The following is a 23,551-nucleotide window of genomic DNA, read 5'->3' as shown; positions in this document are numbered from 1 at the left end:
TATGGTTTTTAGTGCTTAAAACGAGGAAGGTAGCTAGCTCTTAATTATATCTTTAAATCATTGGTTTAATTGGTTATAATGCATACTGCATTGTTTTGTTTTTAAACACACATTGCAGTTTTGTGGTTTTGTAACAAAGCAGAATAAGCTTAAGAATACTGTCAATTATTGTTAGTGACCACTGTATTAGTTTAAGAAAATGGCCAAAGGTATGGGCATTGCTGACCTGTGTCCTGGCCTACTGTGACAAGACCCGTGCATGGCATGCTTTACCGTAGCAGCTGGAGGTCAAGGGCTATGGTATAAAAAATTCAGCATCTATAGAGAATAAGTTTTTCCTAAATTTGAGATGTGCAGATCATCTATCTCAATACTTGTTTAACCTGAAATTTGATTTTCTAATGTGCTTTGGAAGGAAAAACCCTACAATAACCTCTTTTTCATTTGATCTGCTTTCAGCTCCTGCCATGAGCCACCCCCTCACCTTTCCACTCGCACTTACTCATCTTATACAGACCCAGAGAGTAAATGTAGGGTTATCTGCCTAAGTAGCAGCTTGAGCTTCTTCCAAAAGGATATTCCTCCATTTTTTAAAGTTTAAATTCTTTATTGTTTAAAGTATTGCATGTCTCCTTTTCCCCCTATTGACCTCTCCCCCGTATTCCTCCATTTTTGCTCATTTAGAATATGAGCATGATAGATTGTTGAGATTTAAAAGATAATAATGAGAAACAATAGTTGAACTTGCTAGAGTTGAACTACTTTGGGGTATAGGTAGGAAAACATCTAGATCGAAGCAAGTGACACACAATGAGGTATAAATAGCTGTTGCCAAGAACCAAACAATGGGTTGCCTCTGCTTGTGCACAGCAGGCCTTACTGTAAGTCATTATAGAAGCAATACCGGTGGAGTTTTTAGGAGACATTCTGGAGACTCACTAAGGGAAACGTAAAATTTTTTAATCATTCACTTAAAAAAAAGTTAAGAATGCTCTATTTAAAACAATTTTTGTGCTACTTGAAAAACTGAGAAAGGAGAGGAAAATGGAATAGGAAAAATAAAAAGATGTCGCAACAGCAGAATATGATAAAGGAGCATAGAAAGCAAGGATTAAAAATACAGGGGAATTATCAATAGGAACAGCAAAGTAGATTTGAGATATTACATAATGTATGGATTGTTTCCCTAACAGTCGTGACCATGTGTGATAGCATGATGTCAAAAGAGCAAGAGCATGGACTCTCAAGTGAGATACATACTTGGGGTCAAACCCCAGGCATACCATTTTCTCGCTCTATGACCCTGGACAAGTTTTGTGCAATGAGGAGAAACAATATTTACTTCATAATGTTTTTATAAGATGCCTGGTTTAGTGCCAGCTTATCATCCCTCTTCTTATATTTTTTTAACCCTTTGTTATTTTTCCCTTCCATTTAAAATTAAATTTTTGAGATCCTATATACATTGACAAAATATAGAAGTATTCTATATTTTACTGTCATGTAAATTCATGGATATAAAGAGATAAGGGGAGAGAACTTCCATATTTTAAAACACTCCACAGAAAGATTGGATGATAAAATTCACCTGTCTCACCACAGTTGCACTGAACTGGGTTTTGCTTTATATTTCAGCAGACTGTATTTCTACTCATTTTCTGGTACAGATAGTGCTAAGGGCAAAAAAGCATAGAGAGATGCTGAGGGTGATTTGTTACTGGAGTAGTATGAAAATACTTTGGTTCCCATGCAAGATTGAACTGGTGGAATTTAGTGTGTCGCAGTTACTACCTACGGATGAACACCAATGGTCAGCTTATCAGACTCGTAGAATAAAACAAGAAACAAGCCGCTGCAGAGCTTCATCTGTTTTTAAGCATGGAGTCAGACGTCACTTGTATTAATCCATACAAATTGGCTACAGTTGTTCAAACACTAAAACGCCCTAGTCCCGTGGTCGGCAAACCACGGCTCGCAAGCCACATGCGGCTCTTTAGCCCCTTCAGTGTGGCTCTTCCACAAAATACCACGTGCAGATGCACGTACAGTGTGATTGAAACTTCATGGCCCATGCGCAGAAGTCGGTTTTCTGCCTGGGCAAGTCTATTTTGAAGAAGCACTGTTAATATTTGGCTCTGTTGACTAATGAGTTTACCGACCACTGCCCTAGTCTAATTAGATCCTATGCTGTTTTGTCAAAAGAGACAAATATGTGACTGTCAGTAATGTCTAATGGTTCATGCCTCATCTGTTAAGGGGACACAAAAAATACTATATTTTACATCAAGAGTGTTTGGTTTTCCATTCGTTTTTGGCAAGTTAGTTTTTGGTTTTGTTTTTATGAAAGAACAACCTTTGGGATTATTTTTAATGTCTGGATCGTAAGTTTCTAGGTAATGAAGAAAGGATAAATTTGGGTCCATTTAGTTCTAATCAGAGACACAGCTTGGTCTGATTGGTGTTTCTGACATGTGTCTACTGTAGGGATTAGAGATCCACTCTGCTTCTCAAGTTGTTGGTCTACTTCTTGTTTATATTGGGATATTTTGGAATTCTTATTATTGCTGAGAGTACTAGTTAGCTGAAATAATTATGGGGGTGGGGGGAGAACAGACTTTGTCAGCAGCAATCATATGTTTTAAGTTTGTGTGACACCTTAACAGAAAATTTAGTAATGTCTATTGAAAATGTTTGTGTGTACTGCCAATGAGTAGTTGTCATCACATGCCAGAGAATTGTTTGGATAATAAAGCATATCACCTCATACTTTTGCTAATGCTTGTATAAGCTTTTTTATAACTATATCAACCCATGTGTGTAGTTGGAGAATTTAATTGTTTTTTGCTTTAGCAATAAATGTCATGAATTCTAATCAAATTCAAAAAGGAAATTTTCCCTAGGAAAATTTAGAATTTCTTAACTTTTGTCAGGGCAGCATTAGGGATTCTTAACTTTTGCTTTATCAACAGAAGGGTTAGAACATTTTCAAATAATGTTCACCATGGATGAGATTTAAATTTAATTTCTGATTCTACAGCTAAAGAAGGATATTACAAATCATTGACTTGACAACTTGAGAATCAATAATTATGACTTTTGAGGGAAATCAAATAAATTGAGATGATTTAATTCAGATAAGTGGTTTAATATAACTCATTAAGATATTGAATTGTAATACCAATGCTACCAGCTAGTTATATCCCATATTTATCAAGACAAAATGGTAGCAAATAGAAGAATTAGCATTCAATAGAAGAATTAGCATTTAATGGTAAAAATGAAATACCACAGAAAGAGAACTGGGTTGTGAATTAATTACCTGGACTAAAGTAACTTGCATTCAGTGTTTTTTAACCAATCAAAGTGATTTCTTGCTCAAAACATAGTCCAAGCTGGATTGGACAGCTTAGTCAACTGTCCTCCAATAAGTGACTTGGGGAACTGGGCCTCTTTCATTGTGTGGCTCAGTCATGGAGGTGGAGGGAGGAGTTATAGATTTGGAGGATCACATTCCTAATCTGGCACAGGCTAATAAAGTTAATAACAGTTGAGATAACATCTGTAAAAGTTTGTGGTACAGTGTGTAGTAGACAGTGTAGTAGATTAATGTGGTATACTGGGACATGGCTATAGTAGATCTATTTATGGAAAAATGCACCTTTGTCTGACATTATTATGAGTAATCCCACCTGAGGAAATAGATTAAATAAGTACTTATATTGAATCACCAAAACTTTTTTAAGTGATGGAAATCATCTCAGACATACTCTACCTGTGCTGTCCTTTAGCCACATGTGGTTATTTAAATTTAAAATAATTAAAATGAAACAGAATTTTCAAAAATTTAGCTCCTTGATTACTGGTACATGAGCCACATTTCAACTACTCAGTAGCCATATGTGGTTAGTGGCTACTATGCTGAACAGTGCAGACTGTAAAACATTTCCATCACTGCAGGAAACACTGTTGGACAGCACTGCTCCCCCCTCCATGCCTTTGCTCACAACATTCCTCTCACCCCAGTTTGCAGGTCCAAAGTGTCTTTAAACCTAATCCTCATGCCATTTCCTAAAGAAAGTCACTTGATTCTGTCAGTTAAAAAATAATTTCTTCTCTCTTGTATATTCCTGTTAACTTGATCTGCATCTCTTTCCTTAAAGATTTCACCTTTGCCACTATGATATATATCTGTACTATCTTCATTATTAGACCATAGTATCTCTTGGAGATAGAATCATTGTTTGGATCATTTACTACCTCACCCCCTTGTCCTGCATCTCATTGACACATTATTATTATGCAGCAATTATTTAAAGAGTATTTATATACAGCAATGCCTCTTAAACAATGTAATTTGAACTATTACCTTCAGATATAATTTATAATTCAATTATAAGATCATGGCTAGCCCAAAATATAATGTATTGGTGTCTTGAGGCATTGTGTACAAAATATTTGCCCATGCATAGAATGATCCCTGAATCATTACTAGATTACTAGAACTATTATTTATTGTTTGATTTTTGTCATCTGCCACTTCTAGCTGCTCTCCCTTTTCTGATTTGCTGCTTCTAATCTTCTTTAAATTAAGCAGCAAATTAACAAAATGTAATAGTGGAATCCTGATTCTGTTGTTTATTCAACTGCTATGTATTGAACCATAGCAGAGAAACAATCAAATAGGCAGTTGAAATAAGGCACATTACACATGAATTTTACAACATCTATTTTGATTTCTCTGGGAATTTCTTCTTTCTTTGTTTTCTGCCAGTGTTCTACACAATTGAAAGTGTCATACAAGCGAGGTATCACTAAATTAATGTGTGTGTTTTTTAAGTAAATTTGAAAAGTAAATTATGGTCTTTAAAATGAACTAGAGGCCCGGTGCACGGATTCAAGCACTGGTTGGGTGTGTGGCCTGCAGGGATCAGCCTGCTGTGGGAGTACCGCTTATCCCGGTCAGCCAAGTGGCACTCCCACTGTGGGAGTGTACTGACCACCAGGGGGCAGCTCCTGCATCAAGTGCCTGCCCCCTGGTGGTCAGTGCGTGTCATAGCGACTGGTCGACCAGCTGTTCTGGTCATTCCGCTGTTTGGTCACTGGGCTTTTATATATATATAGATTCCTCTCCCCAGAATGTGATTCAGCATTTCTTTAAAAAACCAGTGCGTGCTACTTTTGAGATGAAATTATATAATTTAGTGTTTTATTAGAAATAATTTCATTTGAGTGCTTATACATAGCATCATGCCAGAAGTTGTAAACCTCTTTTAGCCACAACATTCAGGGAGCTCACAGCCTAAAAATCAAGAAACTAAATGGTAATATAGGAGTAAAAATATGCACACACATAAAGGAGGTACAAAAGAGAACCATGTCTGCTTTGGTCCAAATGCGATTAGCAACTGTGAGGGCCAGCCTGTCTCTTGTGTTTGAGAACTGTAGTCATCTACACTCTTGATGTCACCAGTGGGCAGGCCCCTTCCTACTTCCATGAAACATATTCCTCCAGGGTTTCCTATCTCAACTAATGGCACCTCTGTCTACCCATTGGCTCACACCAGAAACCTGAGTGAGAGTGACCTCCTCCTCCTCACCAAATCCTATTTCTAAATCTGTCAGTTCTACCTCAAAAACTATTTATCCACAACACTGTTCAACCACAGGTACCATCCTTCCTCAGATAGTCTTTTTTGTTTGTTTAGTTTTAAAAATATAATTGACAGCATATAATAAGTTTAAGGCATGCAGCATAATGATTTGACTTACATATATCATGAAATTAGTACCATGATAAGTTTAGTTAGTATTCATCCTCTCATGTAGATATTAAATAAAAGGAAAGAGTCTTTATAGAAATCTTTACTCAAGTAGAGATAGACCTGCAGCTGATTTCTCCCCACCCACTCACCCTCTTTACTGAGGCCCTGCCTCTGTCTCAGAAGCATGTGGTACTCCTCTCTCCCTCTGTTATTCTCTCCCAGAATGCCTCTCCCCGCCCATCCCTCCCCCAACCCCCCACCCCATTAGCCTGAACTGCAACTCACCCTTCCACCTGCGTCATCATGCATGGTTGCTATGATATTAGGATAGCACACAAGTTATGACAGTTTTGGGTTCTCTTTATGTTTTGGTGGACAGACTGGCGTGCGTGCACATGTGTGTGTGTGTGTGTGTGTGTGTGTGTATCCATGCAGGGGTATATATATATATGAATGGCTATATGTAGACATGCATGTGCGCATGTGTGTGTGTCCCACTCCTAAATCTACCAAATGGGAAGAAGGACCAGGATACTGGGCCAGGATGAAGTGACCTAAAGAGAATAGCATGTACTTTCTATAATGGGAAAAATTGGAGGTAAAGAACATTCTGTTATTTTCCTGTTTCATTGTTAATTGTCCTTTTGTTCAAGGAGCCTCCCTTAGGAATTTACATCAAGACATTTCAGAATCTTTTATACAACATACATTTTCCCATTTCAGAGGAATTATGAAGGAATTCAGGGAGCTCACAGCCAAAACTTATCATGGTAATAATTTCAGAGGAATTAACTTATAAGCGCCTCTACCTAGAGCCGTACACTGAAATTGTAATATAGTGGTAGAATGTAGAATTTCTGATTGCCCCCAAATAAGAAACATAAACATCTCCTTTTAGAGCCATATAGGGTAAGAAATTAGAAGTTCAGGTACAGAACCAGCCTGTTACTACAAATTAAATATTGTCAGATAAAATAAATCAAATATTGTTTTAACCTCTGTACATTGCTGGTGATCAGACACTTAAATGGATGATTTTGCTTTGGAAGTGTTTGTGTTGTTATACTTAAATTTATCCCACTGTGTACTTTATTTTCACTACTTTTTAACCAAATGAGATTTTTTTAAAGTGCATACATGTACATGTATAATACCTTTCTATATGTTGCGACAGGCTAATGTTATCCCTGCCATTCTGTACCAGGCCCCTGGCTTGACATCACGTTGTCATACCACGAGAAGCATACTTAAATTCATTCCAATGTTTGACAAAAAGGAGAAGGGAATTTGTGTGAAGGTATGATCAGTTTAAAGAAACATGCCCCATTTTTAGCAGTCTGTTTCCATGGTAACAGAAGCAGCAGCCAACCGGAGTTATCAAAGTGCCTGTAAATTTCCAAGGCACAGTGTTGAAAACATTGTCTTCCTGACCTCATGCTGCAGATTAATGCAGGAAACCTACAGTGTGTTAGCCTAGACTGTCCGCATTTACTTTTTACTTCATTTTTGCTCTTCAATTCCTAATAGCGGGTAAAAGCTACATTCTAGACAATGACGTCCTTACCAGCAAGGGTCGGTCAGTGGTTTAGAATTCTTCAGTTTGTACCACCTGCCTCTTCCCCCACAGGACAAACCACCATTTTATTTTTGGCCTCTTGCTTTCCATTTTCTAAAATTACTTCAAGAACCTTATTTTTTTAATTGGCAAATTAGACCCCTGAAAATACAGCCAGTCTGTAATCTTTGGCTGCCACTTTTTATCATCTATGAGAGTACTTAGTGTTTTTCTCTTCTTTAATGCAGCATGAATTTCACATTAATTGTAAGTAGAGATGAAAAGAAATTAGTATCTACCAGTTTTTCGTGGTGCCCTTTACTCCTTTTCCCTTCACTTGCCCTTTTTAGCCTTCTTGTACCCTTCAGAACAATGTAATTAAATTTTGTCTTCTGTCCTACCACCAACATCAATTCAAAAATACCCCAAGCCTCAAATTGATATAACAAAGCAAAACAGCATTGGTTCTGCCCCATGATAATCACTTGCCCATAGAAAATCCTCTTGGTGATTTATTCTTAAATTTGGCATAGTATTCTCTTTCCTTAGAAAATAGTAACTTAATTATATACCAAGTATACCATGCAAATTGAGTAAAACATGTTTATTAAAACTTCTATATGGTGAGCATTGTAGAAAGTGCTACAATATAGGAAGAGGGCTAGAAGGGGAAATAGAGGCCAGAAAAAAACAACAAAACCTAGAATTCAGTATGACCAGGAATATATAATATAGTTGTTATTGTAGTTATCAAATCATTAAAAGATAAAGACACCATTTGTGGTTAATGGAATTATGGTGGTGAGAGGGAGGGTGGGTGAGAAATAAGAAAATCTAATTACTGTGTAATTAGTTTCTTAAAGTCTTTTCTAGCAATTTATCTTTTGTAAATTAAAGTAAAATTCACATAACATAAAATTTACCATTTTAAAATAAAGTAATTCAGAGACATCTAACGTATTCACAGTGTTGTGCAACCACACTTCTCTCTAGTTTCAAAACATTTTCATCACCCCAAAAGAAAACCCCGTAACCATTAAACATTTATCCCCATGCTCTTTTCTCCCCGATCCTGGTAACCAACAATCTGAGCTCTCTGGGTTTACCAGGTCTGGATATGGATATTTCACATTTCTGGAATCCTATAATATGTGATCTTTTGTGGCTGGTTTCTTACACATAGCATAATTTTTCTCAGGTTCTTCTGTGTTGTAGCATATACCAGCATTTCATTTCTTTTTATGGCTGAATAGTATTTCATTGTATGGATAGATCACATTTTGTTTATTCATGCATCTGTTGATCTTTTCCCACCTTTTGTCCTGTTTCCATGTGTTTCGCTATTGTGAATAGTGCTGCTGCGAATATGTGTGTACATGTATGTGTTTGAGTGCCCGATTTCAATAATTTTCAGTTCACCTAGAAGTGGAATTGCTGGGCTACAGCTGTTGTTAACTAAAATCTATATATATAGAAACCTACGCAACCAAATGACTGTTCAACTGGTCACTATGACGTGCACTGTCCACCAGGAGGCAGACGCTCAATGCAGGAGCTGCCCCCTGGTGGTCAGTGTGCTCCCACAGCAGGAGTGCCGCTCAGCTGACAGCCCATCCAGGCCACCCACCAGCCCTGTTGCAGCCACTCACTCCCTCAGTAGTCCTGCAGGTTCAATCTCTGGAAAACGGGCCAGACACCGACGGACCAGCGCCGCCAGCACAATCCCAACAGCTCCTCCGGCCTCCTGGAAGTCGGCCTCAGGCACCGCAGCTGCTTCCCCTTCCTAGATGCTCCACAAGGAAGAAATGATATAAAAGTGGCCACCAGGTGGCTCCCAACAACTGGCACGGGAGGATTTGGATCCTGGGCTGGCAAGGGTATCCCAGGACCTGACCTGCCTGGAAGTCCGATCAGCACCCCCCTCACGCCCTCGGGACAGGCACCAGACGCAGGGCTCACAGCTGGCGAGTGCCACTGCAGTGGCGCGAGCCTCTCCTGATCAGGACTGACTGGGCACAAGCCCGTTGCAGGTGCAGCAGTGCCAAGATGAGCGGGAGCAGCAGGCAGGAGCGGCAGGCAGCATCGGACTGCCGGTTTCGGCCCAATCCCCTCAGGCCATGCCGAGCGCCCCCCACCCATGCACGAATTCATGCACTGGGCATCTAGTCTATAATAATCTATAATAATAAAAGGGTAATGTGCTAATTAGACCGGATGTCCTTCCAGATGAAGCCAGGGCTGGGGCAAAGCCCGGGTCCCGGGTGCCTGCTGGAAGCCGGAGTGAAGCCCGAGTCCTGGGTGCCTGCGGGCGGCCGGAGGGAAGCCAGTCCAGGTCTGGGTTGCCTGCTGGCAGCCAGAGGGAAGCCAGCCCAGTTCCCAGGTGCCAGAGGGAAGCCAGTGCCGGCAGCCAGGGATGAAAGGCCTACTCTTGCACAAATTTCATGCATCAGGCCTCTAGTTTTATATAATAAGCTTTAAAAAGAACTGCCAAAGTTCTAATTTCATATCTCGTGGTCTTCTCTTATAAAAATGATACAGTTCAGAGCCAATGAGTGACTTGCCAGCTTCCTGACTGACTTCTCTCCCCCAAGCTATTGTCATTGTTAGTTGGAGCTTCTCTGTAATAAACAACCGTGTTTCTTTTCAACTTGCTCTTCACTGTCTGCAGTAATATTTCAGACCTCCTTCACTGGCCTCAAAACTAACTCTTCCTTCATCTCACTTTCAATAGATGACCTTTCTTCCTCCTCCTCTGAGAAAATAAAAGCCATCATTTGAACGTCCCATACCAAATCGATAAACCTATCTGCAGCTATATCCAGTCCTAGCTGCCCTTCTATTATGATAGAAGTGTCTCTTAACAGAGGCTGTCCTTGTATGCTCTGCACCTCCTTCTCTTCAAGGGACCTGCTGCCTCTTAGTCTTTTGTTCATTTTCATCCCTATTCATTCCTATCTTTTTTCTTCCTTTCTCTTTCCTTTCCTTTCCTCTCTCTTGCTCTTTATCGGTTATAGACTTGCTCAAGTATGTTCCAACCTGAAGTTCCATGCCTTCTCAAGCTTTTCGCCCTCTTTCCTACCCTTCATGGGCAACATCTTTAAAATATTGTTTCCATTAACATCACTCACACTTTTGGTCCTTCTTTATTCCTTAACCTCCTCCAGTATGTCTTCCATTCATCACTCTGAAAAGTAGCTCCTCCATGTATTAAAACAGCAATATTTAACCCTGTTGATCATGAATCCCTTCTAGAAACACTTTATACACACCCTTCAGGCTCCTCCTCCTCCCAGGCAGCTTCCTCTGTCTTCTTTGTTGGATCTTCATCCCCTAGCTGATCTATAAATTGTTAACTTTTAATTGTTAACTTTCCTCAGAGCATAGTCCTGGGCTTCTTTTGCCTTTTCTTTGTATATTCTCTATCTTGGCAAATACTACAGATGTCACAACTTCCAAATTTCAATCTCCTGGCAAAACCTACCTTCTGAAATCTGGACCTATACAGCCAGTTGTCACTTGCACATTTCTACTTCCAATTCCAACATGTCCAAGACTGGACTCCATAATGACCAACTTGTGCTCTTTATCTCAGTAAATGGTTCAGGTGCTTAAGCCAGAAACCCAGGTGTCATTTTTATCTCTTTCTCCTTCAAATACAATATCCAGTCCCTACCACATGATGTTGCTTTTATTCTTAACTAGAGGCCCGGTGCACGAAATTCATGCACTGGGGTGGGGGGAGGGTGTCCCTCAGCCCAGCCTGCACCCTCTCTAATCTGGGACCCTTGGGGGATGTCCGACTGCCAATTTAGGCCCGAGAGGGATCGGGCCTAAACCAGCAGTCGGACATCCCTCTCATAATCCATGACTGCTGGCTCCCACCCTCACCTGCCTGCCTGATTGCCCCTAATCACTTCTGCCTGCCAGCCTGATTACCCCCTAACCACTCCCCTGCCAGCCTGATGGATACCTACTGCTCTTCTGCTGGCCCAGTCACCCCCAACTGCCCTCCCCTGCAGGCCTGGTCACCCTAACTGCCCTCCCCTGCCGGCCTGGTCCCCCCCCCCACAACTGCCCTCCCCTGCAGGCCTGGTCACCCCCAACTGCCCTCCCCTGCTGGCCTGATCGCCCACAACTGCCCTTCCCTTCTGGCCATCTTGTGACCACAGGGGGCGGCCATCTTGTGTGGGGGCATGATGGTCAATTTGCATATTACCTCTATTATATAGGATAGATTTCAAATCTGGTCATTATCTCTCTCAGCTATTGGAGTTGAAGAAAATAATGAGAAGTCTTATGCTTAAGTTTTATACCCTGGAACAGTGGTCAGCAAACTGCAGCTCGCGAGCCACATGCGGCTCTTTGGCCCCTTGACTGTGGCTCTTCCACAGAATACCGACTTCTGCTCATGGGCCACAAAGTTTCAATCACACTGTACGTGCGCGCTGTACATGGTATTTTGTGGAAGAGCCACACTCAAGGGGCCAAAGAACCGCATGTGGCTCGCAAGCCACGGTTTGCCGACCACTGCCCTGGAACATCAGAAAAATTCTACCAAATTTATGTAAATAAATTTATGATTTACAAGAGAAAGCTTAATCTGAACTTCTGACAACCACTCAAACCTAGCCCCATCACTCTACTAATTCCTTTGATATCTTTTGGTCCCTTACTGCTTATTTATTGTACCAAATTTTACTATTATTTTGGGCTTATATAGCCAGTTTTAGGTAAGTGGAAGTGAATTTAAAGTTACTTTAAAACATGATTATGTATATTGTGAGGAAGGGATGAACAAAACAATACTCTCTTACCCTGTAAGTGGGAATATAGATTGGTACAACCATTTGGATTGCAATGTGCCCTATGAAATTTTAAATTATTAGAAATGTAGAGGAGAACCAAGATGGCGGCATAGGTTAACGCCAGAGTTTGCTGCTTTGAACAACTACTTCAAAAGTGAAACTAAAAGACGGAACGGACATCACCCAGAACCACAGGAACGCTGGCTGAGTGGAAGTCCTACAACTAGGAGGAAAGAGAAACGCATATGGACACTCAGAGGAGGCGCAGTGCTGAAGTCAAATTCTGAGGTGCGGAGTGCGCGGAGCGGGCTGGCGGCGGAGGGCGCGGTTGGCGTTTTCAATCGGGAGGGAGTCGCAGACTCTGAGCTCCAGATACGGGCAAGTCTTTAGGAACCCAGACTCAAACGGGAGAAGCGGGACTGTCTGGCTTCGGTCAGAGCGAGTGCAGCTTTCTCTCTGAGCTTTGCAGCGGGTGCTGGGACTCAGAGAGGCAGAGCCCCTGGGGACAGGACTGAGAGCCGCCATAACTGCTCTCTCCGGCCCACCCTGTTGATCCTGTGCGACCCGCCCCGCCCAAGCCCTGCACAGAGGCATTTGCCGGATAGCCTCAGGCAAAGGCTAGATTAGCACCTCCCTAGAGGACAGAAGTTCTCTCACTGCTGACACAGCTGATTCTCATAGCCACTTGGCCTGGAGGTCAAACCCTCCCTGGTATTAGCTACAACAATCAAGGTTTAACTATAAGCTGCGCACAAAGACCACTAGGGGGTGCACCAAGGAAGCATAACAAAATGCGGAGACAAAGAAACAGGACAAATTTGTCAAAGGAAGATATAGAGTTCAGAACCACACTTTTAAGGTCTCTCAAGAACTGTTTAGAAGCCGCCGATAAACTTAATGAGATCTACAAGAAAACTAATGAGACCCTCGATGTTATATTGGGGAACCAACTAGAAATTAAGCATACACGGACTGAAATAACGAATATTATACAGACTCCCGACAGCAGACCAGAGGAGCACAAGAATCAAGTCAATGATTTGAAATGCGAGGAAGCAAAAAACACCCAACCGGAAAAGCAAAATGAAAAAAGAATCCAAAAATGCGAGGATAGTGTAAGGAGCCTCTGGAACACCTTCAAGCGTACCAACATCAGAATTATAGGGGTGCCAGAAGATGAGAGAGAGCAAGATATTGAAAACCTATTTGAAGAAATAATGACAGAAAACTTCCCCCACCTGGTGAAAGAAATGGACTTACAGGTCCAAGAAGCGCGGAGAACCCCAAACAAAAGGAATCCAAAGAGGACCACACCAAGACACATCATAATTAAAATGCCAAGAGCAAAAGATAAAGAGAGACTCTTAAAAACAGCAAGAGAAAGAAACTCAGTTACCTACAAGGGAATACCCATACGACTGTCAGCTGATTTCTCAACAGAAACTTTGCAGGCCAGAAGGGAGTGGCAAGAAATATTCAAAGTGATGAATACCAAGAACCTACAACCAAGATTACTTTATCCAGCAAAGCTATCATTCAGAATTGAAGGTCAGATAAAGAGCTTCACAGACAAGGAAAAGCTAAAGGAGTTCATCACCACCAAACCAGGATTATATGAAATGCTGAAAGGTATCCTTTAAGAAGAGGAAGAAAAAGGTAAAGATACAAATTATGAACAACAAATATGCATCTATCAACAAGTGAATCTAAGAATCAAGTGAATAAATAATCTGATGAACAGAATGAACGGGTGATTATAATAGAATCAGGGACATAGAAAGGGAATGGACTGACTATTCTTGGGGGGGAAAGGGGTGTGGGAGATGCGGGAAGAGACTGGACAAAAATCGTGCACCTATGGATGAGGACAGTGGGTGGGGAGTGAGGGCGGAGGGTGGGGCGGGAACTGGGAGGAGGGGAGTTTTGGGGGTAAAAAGAGGAACAAATGTAATAATCTGAACAATAAAGATTTAATTAAAAAAAAAAGAAATGTAGTGTGTGTTTATAAACTCAAAAGATGCTAAAAAATGAATCAGGAGAATCATTACTTGTTATTATAATAACAAGTAATTGCAAAACTTAAGAGTGTATGATTAATACATCCAAGTGTTAGATATAGCCATTAAGAATGAGCTAGATTTCATGTTTTTTGAAATACGTTTTTATTCATTTTAGAGTAAGGGAGAAGGAATCAGAGAGACAGAGAGAGAAAGAGAAACCTCGATGTGAGATAGATACATTGATTGGCTGCCATCTGTTCACACCCCTAGGGGGGATCGAACCCGCAACCTAGGTTTGTGCCGACTGGGAATTGAATGGCAACCTTTCAGTGGACGAGATGACGCTCAACCAACTGAGCCACACCAGCCAGGGCTAGATTTCATGTTGTTGTTTTTTAAGCTAACCCTAAACTACATGACTATTATGATCCCATTGCATGTGTTTCCTTTGCATAGTGTAGATTTAATATTGTCAGAATATTCACAAAACATTCTCTGGAGCCCTAGAAATTTAACAGTGGTTACTTTGTGGAGAAGGACTAGGGTAGCATGGACTAACTTTCACTTTTCTTTTTAATACTTTTTTTTATCTGCATGTCACTATTTTAACACATAAAAATAGAAATTTTTTTCTAAAACATTGATTTTTTAAATAGAGGTATTAGTGGTACAAATAGTAAGGCATTTCTGAGTCCCAAGCTCAGAAGCAAACACTTCAGGATGTGACTTCTTACCCTTTAACTGCAAAATAAACCATATACAGCAAAGAACTGTAAATACGTGAGTCTTTGTAGAATTACATTTTTAAATCCTGTTGATAATGGGGTGTGGAAGTAGGGAGTATATCTCCCCTTCAATTTTGTTGTAAACCTAAAACTGCTCTAAAAAAAATAAAGTCTTTTTAAAAAATCCTTATGGCTTTTTTATCTTTGAAAAAAAGTGGTTCTCTTAAGCAAGTATGTAAAGTAATAGCAGTAATAGTAACAATAATTACAATTTAACATTTATTTTTAAGGTAAAGGAAGAGCAGTTCATCAGTCTTTTGCCTTTTCAGTATAAATCTTTAAGCTGTCATTTTGCCCCTCCCGAATAATCAAATGCAGTTGTAAACTTGACTGCTGAGCTGCTGCTTGATAAAACACTGCACCAGGATCGCACGGGGCCTCAATCTTCTCCTACTGTGTTGTTACTCAGGGGCCGGTTCATCCCTCTTGTGTCTAAATTCAAAAGACAATGTGAGAATGTTGGCTTTTCTAAATTGTCTTGTTTTCATAGGATCAGGCCTCTAATTTAATACTATTTAAACAATACATATTAAATGTTTGCCAGCAACCGCTTCATTCATTTATATATCTGTTTGAAAATATTTTTTAAAAAAATAACTGAAATCAGGTTCTGTTTTTGGCCTGAAACTGATTCAACCCACCCTCCTTCATATCCCATAACTAGCTATTTATAAAGAGTTTTCAGACCATGGCTGCCTGCCATTCTGCTTCCTAGGAAGTATCATTTCTGCCTTGTTTTTATAATATACAGTCCTCAGATGTCCCCTTGCAAACCTGGGCCAAAACTATGCTTTGTTTTGGCTTATTCAATTCATGCTGAATCGCTATATATTACTATTAAAATATTGCATAATAGGGTGTTTTTTTCTTTAGAGTGAAAAGGCACTTTAATTACATCATATTAAGGAAACATTCCAAACATTCTACTTATAGAAACAAAAAAGAATAGACGTATCATTCTATGTCTATTCACTTAAGCAGCTGGAAACTTTGAAGTGGGTATAAGTTATGTGAAAGACAGCATGATATTTTAAGGTTTTTCATACTGGAGACTAATCCTAAGATTTTGTTCTAAAAGCACTTTAAACCATTTAAGAAGCAGGAGAAAGGAACTAAAAGTAGGTACTTTTAAATATCTGAACTATTTATGATGCTGAGTAAGAATGACATTTTATCTTTACCATTAGATAAGCTACCTTTCATTTTTTAAAATGGTCTTTAAAATCAAATTTTTACTTTTCCTATATAAAAAAAAGAGCAAGCTCAAAAGCACTTCTGTTGACACAATATTGTTTTTATCCATTCTAACCAAGAAAACACTAAATAGAATTTTCAAAATTATTTGCAGTTTTCTTTGTTGAAATGTAATAGGATACCATGAATATTAGCCCTAAGAGATAATGACACATCACCTTAGAAAAATCCAATAATGAATTAAAATTTTTATCTCTAAATGCAATGGGTATAAAGTACTATGTATTTATAGTCTCACTCATCTATAATTTCAAAGATGATACATATATCATGGTCAGCAAGTGGCTCTAGAGCCTCATCTATTGATGAGGGCCCTTTTCATGCCTCTTGTGAGTTTTATAATCAGGAAATACAGAACTATTAGAGAATTCTGAACTTAAATGTTCAAATGTGAGCAATTATAACATGAATTCTCTTTCAACCCTATCACTATGTCCTTGTTTTCTGAAAAGATGTAGCTGCTCACTGAGTGTTTTGAACTTTTTTTCTCCCTGAGAATTCTATAGACTTGTAATTATTGGCAAGATGGCCATGGAGGATGCTGGATTTTTGTCAGTTAACTAATTCGGGTGGAAGCTATGTCAGCCCTGCTCGTGGGTTCAGTTTTCAGACACAAGGCCATTGCCAGGAAACTGTCTTCTTAGGCATCTGTACTACCATCACCACCCACTTGCCACCGCAGGAAAGCAGTGCTCGACCAGTGCCTAGTCTTTAGTTTTTAGAAATGCAATCTTACCAACACAGGCAGTGTCAGGTTTTCCAGAGATCAGCCAGTTTATTCACTGTTCTTAAGAAATGACGACTGTGCAACAGGCGCAGCAGCATGCAGTGATCTGGGCCTTCCCTGCCTCTGTGCAGACATGAAAGTGGAGGCTAGTACGAGAGGAAGAAGATCTCTAGGCTTCATTCATATATAAGTCCCAGAGAAACTTCATAAAAAATCTTGATTCTACAACCACGAATGTTTCTGATCATTAAGAGAGGGTCTTCTCCCTTCACAGTACAGGATAAACATCGCCAAATTCTGCCCAATTCTAGTTTTCCCATGTTGTGGGACAGTGAGCTGTCTACATCATTCAAGCCTTGTTCTTCCCAGCCTTCAGCATTCTGTAAGATGCAGATATCAGTTGTTATTTATTATATATTGAATTTTTATGAATGTGATGAGGAAGTACTAAATGGAAGTTTGATATTTTCCTTAATTATGAGCCTGTCCCTATTTGATGGGTACTTTTTATAACCATTTGTTGTTCTCAGAAGAGCCTCTATCAGGTTATGAGTGACTGGTTATATTTAATATAAATGAATATTATAATTGTTTTTAACATTAATCCAAAGTGGCAATGTACCCAGTCTCTTAATGGTGCATTGTGCCTCATATTCAATAGAATGTGTCCAATACTGCCCACCTATTTTGATAGATTAAGACTAAATCAAGCAGGTCATCAACAGTCCTAAGAGCATGACTGGTGATACTCCTCTTCTTCCATTCATGTTCTTCCTAATGTCTTAGTAAATGAACATGCCTAGGAAGGCTGCTTGCCATACTGCTTTGTAGATAATGATATTACTTCTTGGGAAGATTATATAGGCAATGATGAGAGCATTGATTGGGAAGATTGATCTCTTATCTTCTGATGGTAAGGCATAAGTTTGATTGTTTTGCCATCAAACAAACTGCATGGGAAACACAATTGGTTTGCATTTGGGTTTTGTTTTATTTGAACAATTGATGATTGGTGACATGCATTAATTCTGTGTGTTACCCTTGTGGTAGCAGATACATTTACACATCAGCATGAAAGTGTGATTTCTAATCAAAGATGATACAGTTGGCAGGGTTTTGTCAAGGTGTATCAGGGCAGTTGACGAGTGTACAATCAGGAGGTGCTTCAAGACTAACAAGCTGTTGCCTTCAGTGTTGGTTTGCACATCAAGTGGTTGCAAATGTATCCATCATTCCAAGACACCATCGCCCAAAAATATATATTGTGTTTGATACATTTCTCTCAAAAGTTTGGTGCTTTGTTTGTTTGTTTGTTTGTTTGTTTGAAACCAAAGAAGGGGGTTGATGTTTTCATTACCCTTTATATTTTACTCCTTTCTTTGAGCTCTCCCTTGGGAGAAAAGAAAGATACCGCTAGAGATTCTCCAACAGATGTGGACCACTGTGTTCCAGAAGTGTCAGCTTTTGAACTGGACATTGTTCTGACCTTTTTCTCCTCTCAGTATTCCTTTTCTTGGAATATGGGATTCTACCTCTTGAATATGACCATTAATTTCAGACAAGCATTAACTTTAGAAGAATGTTAGAGTATGCAGCCATTTGGGTGCTATCAGATTCACAGGTCAACTCTTTGGTTATTTTTGTTCCTAGTAAAGTACAGTGGGAACACACTATCCTCAATAAACTGTAAGTTATCAGGGAAAAGATCTTTGTGTTAGAGCATAATTGATCCAAAATATCACAAAGCATTTTAATGTGAGAAACATGTGCATACATTTTCTTACTATTAAATTTTGCTTTTGCTTGTGTAATAGAATCTTATGTCAGTTGCTTCAATTCTAAATGGGATGTCATGAATCTTTGTGATCCAATGGTCCCCAAAAGAAGCAAAAAACATTTTTTTCAGTACAGTGGGGGCTTGACTTACGAGTTTAATTCGTTCCGAGACCGAGCTGGTTAAGGAGCTCGTTAACTCAAATTACTCTATCAACTCAATGCAAAAAATTGGCCGAGAGACAGCTGGTATCTCAAAAAACTCGTTAGTCGGGACACTCGTAAGTCAAGGCCCCACTGTACTTAATAAAGGAAGACATTCATATCTAGCAATGAAACTAAAAATGTTTAAAAGCTATTTTATAGCCTAGCCCTAGCCTCTTTTTGAAATATACCTACGATTGTGCTTTGCTCTGTAGTCAGCACAAGGGCAAGCAAAAAGCAAAGGCTATGAGGGCCACAGGCCCTTTGTCTTCAGGCCTCAGGTTTGTTGCAAGTAGGAGCCATCACATGCATTGCATTTGAGCCTGGGTAAGGGACTGGTCTAAGCTAGCCCTGTTGCAGCCTTCACCCCCTGCTAGAAAACTCTCTCTGTCTTCCTTCCATACATTTAAGAAATACACATGGGGCCCGAGCCGGTTTGGCTCAGTGGATAGAGCCCACAGAGTGAAGGGTCCTGGGTTCGATTGCAGTCAAGGGCACATAACTTGGTTGCAAGTTCCCCGGCCCTGGTTGGGCACATGCAGGAGTCAACCAATCGATGTGTCTCTCTCACATCGATGTTTCTCTCTGTCTCTCCCTCTCCCTTCCACTCTCTCTAAAAATCAATGGAAATATATCCTTGGGTGAGGATCAACAAAAAAAAAAGAAAGAAACACATGGGAATTTTTATTATTATTTTTTTATTTATTTGCATATTGACAAACCTTAAGCAGATACTTAAAATCCTAACCTTGGTTTTCATCAAGGTTTTGAAACAAAAATAAAAGTGGAAACTTAAAATTTAATGTAAGGTAAGCTAAGGAAAATTTTTTTAAAGTTGCTTCATATATTCCTCTTTTAAAATTAGCTCATTTTCCAGCTAAAATTATAGAAATGCTATGAAAGGAATCCACTTAAGAAATTGAGAACAAAAAATTATTTTTATTAAATTGGCAAACTGAGTATACACATTTTGTGATATACCTTGTTTTTTACAAGTTCTAATTATTTGTTTCTTCTTATTAAAATTATAAGGTGTCGATCAATTTGTGACTTTCTTAGAAGTTGTAGAATGAGCTATGGTGTCTTGTATTGTGCAAAGATTAGTAAACTTTAAATTCCTAATTTAGAAATTTTCCCTTGGGTTGTTAGTAATATCTCATGGGTCTAACTTTTATTATGCAGTTGACCTTCATTAAAGCTATTTAAAATTTGTTCCAGATAGAGTAAATCCCTCCAAATAATTCAATATTTCCTTAAAATACATTTTTGCTATAACTAGTTTTTAACAACAAAAAAAAAAAAACTAAGGAATGTTAAGGAATCTCATATTTCTACAAATAAGACAGTATATAAGCCAATTACTTTTATTTGCTGAGTACTATGTGATTGTATTTAAACAACAAATACTTTGCTTTATTCAGCAAATAAACATTATTAACTAACTTAACACAAAGTATTCTGAGAGAACGTCAGAGTTCACCAAGCAGGCAGAAATCATGAACTGATTCTCTTTTTACAGATTGGATGGTGCCAGGTAGTATTTCTATTCCATTATGAATTAGAAGATGTTTAATAAAGTTGCCTCTTGCAGTTGCCTCTGAACTCTAATGGTAATTATTTCCTTTTCACAGTGCTTCAGCTGAGGCTGCAACAGAGGCGGACGCGGGAACAGCTCGTGGACCAGGGCATCATGCCACGTAAGATTCGAGTGTCTGTCATCTCTAATGTAACATAACAATGGGCATGTCCAAGAAGAACCTGTACCCATGTAATCAATATATAATTACCAGATGAGTTTATAAGAAAAACCAGGCTTCAGCATTGCCAACCTAAGGGAATTATTTAAAACACATTTTAAAAACTCGATGCCGTTTAAAAATTGGACTCAAATTTTATATTATACAAAGGAACACCTTTAAAACTCTGTAATTAGGCTAACATCAGTTCTTCAAACTGCAACATTTGTTTTAGTTTTAACTAATTGAAGTAATCGCTACTTAATGGATCCAGTGTTACTTAGACTTGCAAAAGTAGCATATAAAATTAACTCAAAACCTTATTATACTTTAAATTATTTAATTTAAATTATCTTTTATGCTATAGTATAGGCTATAATATTAAATGTGTCTTAGTTACAGGACTAATAAATATTCTATTTATAATTAATAAAATCTTTCTTGCCCGAGTACAGATATTTTCCAACTAGTTATCTCTAAGCTTCAGTCCTTCATTTTTTGAGAGTTGGTTAATTTTAGAATATTTGTCCAGGCTGTCTTCTTTAGCTTTAATCACCAAGTTTGAAGATGAACCCATATTTTAGAGAGGACGAGTGGTGGTTTTATGTAGGCCATTAGGATTATTTATATGGATTTTTTCTAAAAGTTGATTTCTCCAAGAAGTAACTTATTTGGCTTTAAAAAAAATTACAAAAAGCATTTATGCTTCCCAGTCTTCTGAATCATTGATTTTACCTTTTTTGGTTTATAAGGAACAGTTTTGCTCTGCAGTAGATTTTTCCCATTGAAACCTTTTTTTCTGGACCATTAATTGTCTAAATATTTTTAAGCTAGCATTGTGACAGAGTCAAAGCTGGTTTAATAATCTGCCAGATTTCTTCACCACTACATTCCTGACTATGAACAGGATCAGTCAAATAGGAACAAATTATGATGTTTAAGACACCACTGCTAAGCCAGTCTGCTTTTAGAAGCTGGTCCCTGCTTTTAGAAGTTGGTCCCTAGCCAAACCCGTTGGGACTAGCTGCTAGGAGTCTTTGCAGTGCTTCAAGTACCAGAGCTGACAACAGTAATGCTACAAGAGTTGATGGGCCAACTTTTGGAGATGACAGCCTAAGTGAGCCTAGTCCTATATCTCACCCACATCATCTGACTGCTTGTAGTCATTAAATGCAGGGTGTTATCAGACAGTGGTGGACATACAAAAGGTTTTGCAAAGATAATTGATAGAAATATTGCAGTAGGCAGGGATTTAGTAAATAAGCACTGCTTACCCTCACTTTGGGATTCTGGAATATTTAATGTACTAGCACTTAACATATTAAAGAATCACTATGTCTTTAGAGTGATTTGCATTGTGGTGTGGTAGAAAGAGCATGAACCTTTCAAATTCAGAATTCTAGATTTAAATCCCACTTTGATCACCATCTAGCTATATGACTTCAAGAATTCATTTTACTTCTTGGAGTCTATACTGGGGCTAATGCCTACCTTGCAAGGCTGTTGTGATGATCAATAGTAATATAATTGTGATTGACCACAGAGCACTGAGCTAAGCCTGTTGTGGGTTCTCAGTAAATGATAGATCTGTACAACATGAAGTACAGTGGATCTCATGTTCAAGGTCACATCACTCAAGGTTAAATGTTCTAAGGACATTTGGGCTTTTTCCAGTAGCTTATATGGCCAATAAAGTCCTGTCAAGGAATCATCAGAGTTCCCTTGGTGATGGTAATTTGCCCCAGCAATTGGTTGGAACTAATCTAACCTGATATTTGCATTGTCATTATGTATACAACTTCATTTTAAAAGTTTGCTTGTTTTATTTGTGAACTACATACAGTTTTTAAAATTTTTATAAGAGTTTATTTGAGCTAAACTGATGATGTATGCCAGAGAACAAGATCTCAAATGCTCCTATGAAATATATAGTGTGGGGGGTTTTTGTTGTTGTTTTGTGTGTGTGTGTGTGTGTGTGTGTGTGTGTGTGTGTGTGTGTGTTTTATTGATTTCAGAGAGGAAGAGAGAGAGAGAGATAGAAACATCAATGATGAGAGAGGATCATTGATCGGCTGCCTCCTGCACACCCCCTACTGGGGATCGAGCCCGCAATCTGGAAATGTGCCCTTGACCAGAATCGAACCTGGGACCTTTCAGTCCACAGGCTGATGCTCTATCCACTGAGCCAAACGGGCTAGGGCTGAAATATATAGTTTTAATTATGAAACACTTAAGGTTCCAAATTTTGCAGATCTCCTAAAGGAACTAGTAAATAAATGGAACTGTAGATGTGAACTACTAAGGTTAAGAAGAAACATCAAGAAGTACTGTAATGTTTGACTGAAGTATTAACTCCTCTATTTATGCTACGGAACCAATTTCTTTTCCTCTCGCAGCCTTGAAGAGCCCAGCAGCATTCCATGAGCAGATAAAAAGCTTGGAACGAGCCAGAGTAAGAAATCTCACTTTAAAATGTTCTACTTCTCTGCTTCTCTCATTTCAAAACACCTGTGGACAAGTAGCAGTCTTACTCCTAAATATGTCAAAAGAGGAACTGCAGTGAATTTGCAGGATACATGGCATATAGAGTAATATATCCTGGGGTAGTTTTTATCTTCGAAATTGGTAGAAAATACATGACGTTCAAATTTTGTTCTTTTAAAACTAGTGTCTAGTTTTGTACATACAGGACAAATCATACTTCTTTGCTTACTTGCTTTCAGGGCATAACCACAGTTTTCAGAATAATAATGAAGTAATTCTGCCATTGTTACCCCAGCAGATGGACATAGACCCTACTGTGTTACCTGTACCTGTGACCAAGGGTAGGAGAATCTGACCAAATCAAAGAATATGGCCACAAGCCACTCTGTTTTATTCTTTGAGTTGACTCCATCATAGTTGCATACCGAATTGATATTTATTATTTTTCTTTAAAAGTACCAATATG

The 23,551-nt window shown here is 39.0% G+C and overlaps 1 protein-coding gene across 13 annotated transcripts in view; it reads left to right on the top strand.

Annotated features, from left to right (window-relative positions):
• The window catches only part of MRTFB (myocardin related transcription factor B), a 196,429-nt gene that overhangs the window by 117,564 nt on the left and 55,314 nt on the right, over positions 1 to 23,551 (top strand). For all 13 annotated transcript variants that reach the window (XR_004967653.1, XR_004967652.1, XR_004967654.1 and 10 more), the window contains 2 exons: positions 20,497 to 20,562; positions 22,998 to 23,053. Coding sequence is in view for 10 of the 13 variants with exons in the window: in XM_036310141.1 (XP_036166034.1) it covers positions 20,497 to 20,562; positions 22,998 to 23,053 (122 nt within the window). In the remaining 3 variants the exon portion in view is untranslated. The remainder of the gene's footprint in view (positions 1 to 20,496; positions 20,563 to 22,997; positions 23,054 to 23,551) is intronic.

The sequence above is a fragment of the Myotis myotis genome, unplaced genomic scaffold (assembly GCF_014108235.1).
Source record: "Myotis myotis isolate mMyoMyo1 unplaced genomic scaffold, mMyoMyo1.p scaffold_m19_p_5, whole genome shotgun sequence".
NCBI lineage: Eukaryota > Metazoa > Chordata > Mammalia > Chiroptera > Vespertilionidae > Myotis > Myotis myotis.
This window is presented reverse-complemented; position numbering and strand designations above follow the sequence as displayed.